The sequence below is a fragment of the Alexandromys fortis genome, unplaced genomic scaffold, assembly GCF_014885135.2.
Source record: "Alexandromys fortis isolate MF-2015 unplaced genomic scaffold, M_Fortis_MF-2015_v1.1 scaffold_1, whole genome shotgun sequence".
Taxonomy (NCBI): domain Eukaryota; kingdom Metazoa; phylum Chordata; class Mammalia; order Rodentia; family Cricetidae; genus Alexandromys; species Alexandromys fortis.
Window position 1 is genome coordinate 12141580 of NW_026067927.1, and position 9548 is coordinate 12151127.

Consider the following 9548-nt stretch of genomic DNA (forward strand, 5'->3'; position numbering starts at 1 on the left):
ACTGTCTGGTCTAATTTGAGGCCCATGCCACTAGAGGGAGCCCGTGTCAGGCACCGCGTGAATGACCCCCTGGGTACTGACATTAGGCTTAGGTTTAAATAAAAGGCAGAGTTATGTGTAGCTAAGTAGTCCAGGTCCACAGGAGGCTCAGCCCACCACTGCTAACACTGGCTACAATTCTGACAATTGGAGTTGCAGTCACCACGCCGTTCCTTCAGTGTTTTTGAAACTTTGCTGTAAGTCAGAAACTATGTGCACATTCTAAAAAACAAAGCCATGTCTAAAAGCAACTTTTTATTTACAATATAAAGGTTACAAAGGCATATATACTTATATATATGCTTAAGTTACAACTTATATCCTTAAGTTACAAGTTTTCATTGTAATATACAATGCTAAATGTTGATGTGCAACCCAAGGGAAGTGTTGTCTAAGCATCTATATTAATAAGAGTATACATAAAGCTTTTTTAAAAATTAAGAACACATACTGCTCTGTTTTATGTCATGGGTCTTTGATTTGGTAGCCAGAAAACTTGAGATATTCTAGATAAGACTTGAACAGAGGTCTTATTTAAATACAAGATTCTAAAAAGAGAAAACAAATGAAACCTCAAACAACCAATTATAGAAATTTATTCTTTTTTGAGACAGTTTCACAATTCGAGCTGGCTCGATATTCACTATGTGACTGAGGATAGCTTCTTCCTGCCTCCGCCTTCCAAACGACGGCTGGGTTCACAAATGTGGCTACCACACCTGGTTTTCTATGGCATAGGGATCGAACCCAGGGCTTCCTGCATGTGAGGCAAGCCTTCTTCCAACTGAGCTATATCACCAGCCTTACCTAAGCTAGCTTTCAAATCTTTACACTTAGCAAAAAAGAGCAGCTTGGGAAATAAGACATACATGTGGGAAATATCAGAGTGTGCATAGGAGAAAAAAATAGGCTCTGCTCCGTAAGATTTCAGATCCGGCACCAAAAAGAAAAGTGATTGCTCGGGCACTGAGATCTTCCAGCAGAACTCGCAACAGACGGGCATCCTGTACTGAAGATCTGAACCCAGTGCCTAGGATATAAGTGAGGATCTCAGACACTGTCAAACCTGAACTTTTCTCTCTCCAGTCCTACTAATTCAGAAACCATCAGCAAGATGGAGCAAATACCCACTGCTAGCAGGACTCGTCCTGACAGGCAGCAATACTATGTGCTGGTTTTTATAAAAACAATCATTAGCACCTGATTGTCAAAGGGCAGGTTTAAAGAGCAAGACACTGAAGGTGTGGCCTCATTTTCACACACGACTCCAATACACTTGAAAGCAAGGGTAAGGAGTCCATGTAACTGCATCCTTATGCCACCCCCACCACAGAGAGCTCAGGTGCTGTCTGCGAAGGATTAAAGATGTTTGAAAAGTTGACCTGAAAGGTTAATAGAAGGCAAGATGATTAAAAGGGAATGTCATTGAGGAAAATTCAGCAAACCTCTCTCACTTTTTCTAGGTCTCTTTCCACTGAATGCCAGTGTTCTAGAATAAGTGGAATCTTCCTAATTTTTAGGACTTGTTTTGTTCTGTATTGTATGTATATGAGTGTTGTCTGCATGTACACCACACACCAAAAGAGGGCACTGGATCCCATGTGACTATAGTTATAGAGGGTTGTGGGAATTAAACTCAGGACCACTAGAAGAGCAGCCAGTGCTCTTAACTGCTGAGCCATCTCTCCAGCCCTGGAATCTCGCTAATTTTTAATGCAATTTGGTTGCTTACTAATGGAGAAACAGTCCAGCTATGATGTGTATAAGAACCTTAAAAAAATAAAATGCTTACATAGTATGTATGAAAATGAGTACGTCAGCAATGTTGAGAAATAAGCTTTGGTGCCTATTTAAAAGAATAATAAAAAGCAGCTGTGTGTAGTGGTGCACACCTTTAATCTCAGTACTTGGGAGGCAGAGGTAGGCTGATCCCTGCAAAACTGAGGCCAGCCTGGTCTACAGGTCAAATCAAGACAACTAGGGATATTACACAAAGGAACTCTGTCTTGAAAAAGCAACCAAACAAATAAAAAAAATAACAAACAAAACAATCAACACACACACACACACCGATATTTGACAGCAAAGAATAATTTGCAAAAAGGCAGATTTAGATATTACATTAAATTCACATATACAAAATTGTTGAGCTGGGTTTCATGTATTCCAGGTTAGCCTCAAATTCTCTGTGTAGCTAAGAATGACTTTTATCTTCCTTGCCTTACACCTTCCAAGTGCTGGAATTACACCTCACAAACTGGTTGGAGATTGCTCAGTGGTTAGAGCACTGGCTGCACCTGCAGAAGATCTGGGTTTTTGTTCTTAGCACCCACCGGGTGTGCATGATCTACATGTAGGCAAACACTCATACATAAAAGAAAAATAAATCTTAGAAAACGCTTCGATCCAGTCACCCAAAGTGGGATGGGAAAATAGAGGTGGCAAGAAATGATGTTCAAGTTTAGCTTGAAGCTGGTGCACAGCTGTGATTCCTGGCACTAAGTTGGAGGCAGGAGAACCAGCAATTTGAGGTTGACCTAGGTCATATGAGAGTATATCTACAAACCAAGAAGAAAACCAAAACTTGTTATTCTGAAATCAAAGGGGCTGGGAATATAAGAGTATATCACATGGTAGTACTGACTGTATGCTGAGCATGACCAAGGCCCTGCCTAGGGTCAATGCCAATGTCTAGCAGTAAAAAAGAAAAAAAACTCATGTTTTTCTGAGTTAATATAACAACCATTTTTTTTCTAGTTGATTTGGCCACTGCTGAATAAGAGACAAGAAAATAATGTGCCCCTGTGGCTATTCCCTGAACCCCAGCCTGAAATCTTGCCTTTGATAAACCTGTATTACTGATCATCCAGATAGGGTTTTTGTTTTGAGCAGTGTTCCAGAGGGCCCCAGGGCCTTGCACATGCTGGGCAGGCATTCTACTAGTGAGCTACACCTCCAGGCCATTTCATTTTTTAAAGAGAGAAGAGGTTTCAGATCAGCTACTTGGGGAGTCTATTGCTAGAATGGATAACTTCTCCTCACGACACTACAGCGTGGGACGACTGTGTGGCTCGAATACACACAGCCCCGACATGTAGCGGGCTTCTCTCTACCACTGCACTCTAGTCAATGTTTAGATTCCAGCACAGAGAAAAGCGGAGTTTAAAGACGGGTCAGGGTAACTGCTATCAGCTTTTAAGGATTCTATGTAGAAACTAAAAATCATTCTAGATTATTAAGTATTTTTAAAAGGGCACAGAGAAGGAACAATGGGAAAACACAGTTTCTTTTATCTTCAGTAGAGGAAGAGCCACTAAACAACCGTACTGCACAGAAAGCTTCCTAAGCTCATAGCAGACCATAACACCACCTGGTTCATGTGCCTGACCCAAACATTTGAAGGAATGAGTATGATTTTTGTAGAATTCAACTAAAGTAAAATTCAACTAAAGTTCTTGCAATTTAAAATTTATCTATTTTTTCAGACAGTATCATATACAATCCAGTTGGCCTTGAACTGGCTACACAGCTAATCTTGAATTCTCTGCCTGCAGCTATCAGGTACTAGAATTTTATCATTATTTTGAAACAGTCTTGCTGTGGAGCCCTGGTGCCTGGCAAACCTGGTTTAGCTTCCCAAGTGCTCAGATTCCCACTGTAGTGCTCCATATTACATACATCCAGAGCAGCGTTCTCTTAAGAACCAAGGGACTGGCATTTGACTTCTCATTAGAGAGGAAGAGCTTGTTTGCTTTCCTGGGTTGTTGGACATGGGTGCTGGGATCCGAGCTCCAGTCCTCATGGGTCAGTAGTAAGCCCTCTTAACCAATGAGCCCACATTTCTTTGTTGTTGTTGTTGTTTTGTTTATCTTCTCTTTGTAGCTATCTGTCTGAGAACTCACTCTGTAAACCAGGTTGGCCTCAAACTCACAGAGATTTGCCTGCCTCTGCCTCCTGAGTCCTGGGATTAAAGGTGTGCACAACCACTGCGCCAAGCCCAGCTTTCTAAGGACTGAGTTCATTCTTGGTACCTAGAGCTGCTGGCAGCTACTTGGGAATAAAATCAGAATGTTTGGACAGTTTAAATATAATGTACAATCAATAGCTTGAACCAGTGAGAATAATAAATTATGATCCAGGTAAGTGTCCAACAAAGATACAAAAGAACAGAGAAAGTGCTGGAGTCTCTTTCCTGAACACTTCAAAACTGCTGAACCCTCTCAGCAGGTGAGGCTTCAATACAAGTTTGCATAGCAGCTTGGAAGGTGATTTGCATTAACACACAGGCAGAGTCTTCAATGAATTTGAAAACAAATCCACACAAATTTAAATTAAACAAGAAGACTTTGAGTTTCTTACAAAATTTTAAGAAATCAGTAATCCTCTCCACACATTTTTGTTTATCCAAACCATTCATAGTAAAACTTTTTTTGGGGGGAGCATAATCATGTTCAAAGTTCAAGTTTAATATTTTTTGGTGATAATAATTTCTTCTTTTTAAAGAATAAATTTTGGTTTATCAGCTAAGTGCATTTATTCAGTTGAACAAAAGCTTTGCTACTATTCTTTCAGGAGGATGTTAGTAAAACAAATAAATCAGAAACAATGTTAGCTTTCTGTTGGCTAGAGAGATTTTTCTACATATAAAAAAATAAATAATTCAATCTCTCCTACCATGCAAATAATTTCCAGTAACAAACTAAGAGTTCAGACAAAAACAAAAAAACAAGAAACCCCACCAGGCACGATCAGACTTACCCTGGTCTGAAAAGTGCTAAACATGGCTTCAAAATAGGCAGATGGTAATTAAAGTAACATTTCTGATTGCTCATAATATCCCGGAATTTAACCTGAAACTGTTTACAAGTTGGTGCCTTTACTTATAATCATCTAATAGGTACAGCAAACACACATGAGCATTTCTTGTATAAAATATTTGATACCAATTTCTGGGCAAGGCTAGTAGATAACATCAGCTTCCTTTAGTCCTCTTTCTTGCTGGGGAGGAGACTTCTCTGCCCAGGGCTAGCAATCCAGGTATGGAATGCAAAGATACCTAGGAAATGGTCCACCTGAACAGCGCACCCCGCAGCTTCCTTTCCACTCGACACCCAGGATCTCACAACATCCCCAACAATAGTCAAAAGAAAAAAGACAATTTAGCTGATTCTATAAAAGAGGTGAATTAACAGGGATGTCCATTTTTAGTTATTATAATTATATAATATTGAAAATATTTTATATTTTGGCATTTGAGTACAAAATTGATAACGCAGGTATGTATCAAGGTGTCTAACACTCACAAAAAGCATTTCACTTGTGATTTGAAAAATGTGACACAATTAGTTGAACAAATGCCTGGGAGAGCTGCAACAGCTTCTGAACTAAGAGGCTTAGAGCCCTGGTTCTCCGGGCTGTTATTGACACAAAATCACCCATAAGCCTTCATTTTCTACCAGGACTGAATGGTAGAGTTAAGAACTCCATGGGCCGCAGTCTCAGACAAGCAGATGCTCACCGTACCTGCCCAGTCATCACACCACTCACTGCTCTCCTAAAGGACAGGGTGGCAGAAGCTCCCATCAATCTTCTTGGTGGCTTAGCCTTTCCCACCAATACGGAAGACTTCAACTCTACCACTGAATTGGTGCCATTGGTAACTCCTAATAACAAGAGCATCTGAGCCTCTGCCTGAGGTTATCTGTTGTAGTTCTGCTTTCTGAACTCGGCTGGACCTTTGAAATACGTTTTTTTTTCTTTCTTTTTTTTGAGTAGAAGATGTATCATGGATGGATCCAATCTCAGGAGTACAACTACTTAAAATATAAAAAGTTCTAGAAAGATGTCCTTTAGATCTTAGTTTCTAGTTTAAAGTGGATCCCAACATTCGTTTTTGGTGTGCCAATACCTGTCTGAAGCTGGGGGGGGGGCATTCCCCTCAGCCTTTGTGCACCACCTGTCTGACTGGAGAGAGCAGGAGGAGGCCTGTCGCCGAGAAGGCGGAGGACAGTGGGCACCTCCTCTACTTGGGTATCTGTCCTTTCCTCTAGACCACTCGTCAGGCAAGGCACCCAAACTTCACAGCTCAGGCTCTGCATGAACAGTTGTGTTTTCTTTCCTTTTCTCCCCTACGCCATCTGAAGCATTACATGCCTGTGTAGCACATTCCAAAAAAATCTAGAAAATGAGAGCCATTTCTAGACATTTTTTCAGAGAACATAGAAAACTCTAAGTCAATATTTCTTTTTGTTCTGATTTAGGGATTGTGCTAACCTGGGTATTTTATGTAGCAAGACTATTTGAAATGTTTCTACACACATCTATTTTCTTCCAAGCCAGGAAAAATAAGCTGGATATGGTTTATCCAGGCCACAACATCAGAAAGCACCCTGCGGCTGAGTCCTGATGACACTGAGCTGAACCAAAGCAGGTGGTGCCTCATGTCTCATCACTCCACCCAATCAGGGTGGGTGGGGAAGAGCTGGAGGCGACTTGTCCTTACTACTTTGGGACCACATAAGTCCAGTGCCAGGATCTTTCCTGGCCCCACAGTGCCACTTGACATGGCATCTGTGCTGCAAACCTACAAAGTCACCACCGAAAGATGCCATTAAGGAAGGGACCTAAGGGATGACTCCTCAAAGCTAGATGGTCTTCCTAGAGTGGCAGTGAGATCCAGTCAGCCAGCAGTCACGAGGAAAGCTCCACAGACCCTAACCAAAGGCACATTTGGTAAGCAATAAGAAATGGCTTAGCTTAGAATAAGAATCTTTTTTGCAAAATAAACTTTAGACTATCCCCAGGCTCCTACCAAATATAAACACAATAAAAACTAAGGAAGTAAACTCCTTTTTCAGAGAAGCGGTTTCCAACTAGATTTTCAACTTGGCCAACCACCAAAAAGGGGAGTGAAGGCAAAGGTAGCACTCATGAGTGGCAGAGCTGGTGTGTGGGGCAGGGTGAGGTCAGTGAGAGCCAGGTGGATGGAAGAACCATTGGGGAATTACAGGTAAAGACAGGAATGCTGTGTGCAATCGACTTGTGTGGGATGCCAGAGGGATGATGGGCTGCTGGACACTAGCATCTGGGGAGCCACAGTTATCCTAACAAGAGCTCAGGGCTAAGCCCCACACAAACCCTGCAGGAAGAAAAGGAGAACTTCTCTGACTGTTTATAAGCAAAGAGCCAGCCTTCCTAACAGGAGAAATAAACACAATTACTTAGCGATCACAATATGAGAAGAAAAATCAACAGCTTCAATTTGGAGCTTATTACGGTTCTAGAACTCCTGACCAAGGCTTCTCTAACCCTGTGGTCTCAGCAGTGGCTGAGGTTCGTGGGAAGGCACTGTGATGGAGGAGAGCAGGGCTTCTTTTTGTGCTTCTTTGTTGTTGTTGCTTTCTTTTGATTTTTATTTTTTTGAGGTGGAAATACTTCTTGTGACAGTCGAAGCTCTTTCTTGACTCTTGTGCTGCTCATACAAGCAGTCCCATTCGAGTGACTTTGGCGGATAAGAACGTGTGCAACACAAACACAATCGGCTTTGGACAAGAATGCAGGTCCACGGTCTGTGGAGAAAGGACACACACTTTAATAAACAAAGGCGCGAAACAAATTTAGATATGGTGTTCCACTTTTTTTTTCTTTTTGGTTTTTTGAGACAGGGTTTCTTTGTACATCCTGGGCTGGAAACTCTCTCTCTCTGTAGATCAGACTGGCCTTGAGCTTACCAAGATCCACTTGCCTCTGCCTCCCGAGTGCTGGTATTAAAGGTATGCACCACCCAGCTGACTCCATGTTTGTTTTGTTTCTTAATGCAGTCTCTTGAAGCCCAGGTGAGCCTCAAATTTATTGCATAATGGATAACCCTGAATTTCTGATCTGCCTGCCTGTATTTTCAAGGTTCTGAGATTATAGGGACGCATCACCATGCCCAGATTTATGTGGTGCAAGGGATCAAACAGAGCTTCGTGCATGCTAGGCAAGCACTCTATTAAGTGAGCTGCATTTCAATGCCTAAGTCACGTTTCTTTATTGTGTGTATACAACTCGAGTTGTGTACAGTGAGCACACAGGTGACGGTACGTGGAAGACAGCTTATGGAAGTTGCTTCTCTTGTGCTACCATGTGGATCCTGGGATCCATCATAGGTCATGAGGTTTGGTGGCAATTGTCTTTACTTGCTGAGCCACCTCTATGGCTCTTTCCACACCCTTTTTTGAGAGAGGGTTTCTCATTGGCCTGGAACTTGCCACTTAAGCTAGGCCGCATGGCCAACAAGGCCCAGGGATCTATCCATCTTTGCCTCCTCAATGCTGGAATTACAAGTGTGCTACATACCTAGCTTCTTTAATGTAGATTTTTTTTTTTTTCCGAGACAGGGTTTCTCTGTAGTTTTTGGTGCCTGTCCTGGAACTAGCTCTTGTAGACCAGGCTGGCCTCAAACTCACAGAGATCCGCCTGCCTCTGCCTCCTGAGTGCTAGGATTAAAGATGTGCACCACCACCGCCTGGCTTGTAGATTTTTTTTTTTAAAGGGGGATTGAACTCAGGTCTTCAAACATGTAGAACAAACACATTATTTTTTCTCCACTTCTCAGACGAAACTTTAGAAAAACAGAATCACTCCCTAATGTGGAGAAATGAAACAACAAAAGCCCAATCCTGCCTTCGAGGCCAGACTGATCTACAGAGCAAGTTACAGGACAGTCAGAGGGCTACACAGAGAAACCCTGTCTTGAAAACTAACAAATAGAAATAAACAAAAAACAAAACCAAGACAATCCCAGTGCCATCCTGAAAATCAATGAACAATGTCTTAGCAGTAATGGAATGTCAAATGTTAGGCCACAGGAGATAAGAAACAGTGAGAAGGCTGGGGATATAGCTCAGTGGTAAAGGACCGCTCAGCATGCAGTGGCCTTCCATTCAATATTCAGCAACATAAAGGAAAGCAAACAAGCAAGCAAGCAAACCAGAAGCAATGTGAAAGACAGAAATAACTAGTGCAGCAGGTTCACGACTTCAGGGTGGCACCCAATAGGCATATTTATGGTTTTCAGAAACATTCTTACCAGTTCTCCCTCAGGACCACCAAAATCCAGATAGAGATTTCTGATACCATCATCAGCAGACATCTTCAGCCGTTCAAAAGGATAGCGGTACAATATGCTGCTGGAGCCGCCATTGTCTCTGGAGATAGTGAACCCATGCTCATAGTGGACAGTGAATCTTACCTCTTGGCCACTTAAGGTGCAGCCTATCAAAGACAAGAAAAACTCATATATAATAAAGATTCTATTTTAGTTATCAAGTAGAAAAGAAGTCCTCTAATTTCAAACAGGAAAACAATCTTTTCTTGAGAATATGAAGCCTAAGCTGCTTAAAATTTCCTAAAATATAAATTTTAAAAGATTTATTATTTTGCACTCACTTTGGTAGCACAAATACTAAAATTGGAACAAAACAGGGAAGATTAGTATGACCTCATGAAGGAAGAAAATTCATGAG

At 41.7% G+C, this 9548-nt stretch overlaps 1 protein-coding gene across 1 annotated transcript in view; it reads right to left on the reverse strand.

Annotated features, from left to right (window-relative positions):
- Positions 1-275: 275 nt before the first annotated feature.
- The window catches only part of Sntb2 (syntrophin beta 2), an 82505-nt gene continuing 73232 nt past the window's right edge, over positions 276-9548 (reverse strand). The window contains exons 6-7 of the mRNA XM_050144053.1: positions 9113-9297; positions 276-7607 (exon numbers count right to left, since the gene is read on the reverse strand). Coding sequence (XP_050000010.1) covers positions 7515-7607; positions 9113-9297 — 278 coding nt within the window. The 3' untranslated portion in view covers positions 276-7514. The remainder of the gene's footprint in view (positions 7608-9112; positions 9298-9548) is intronic.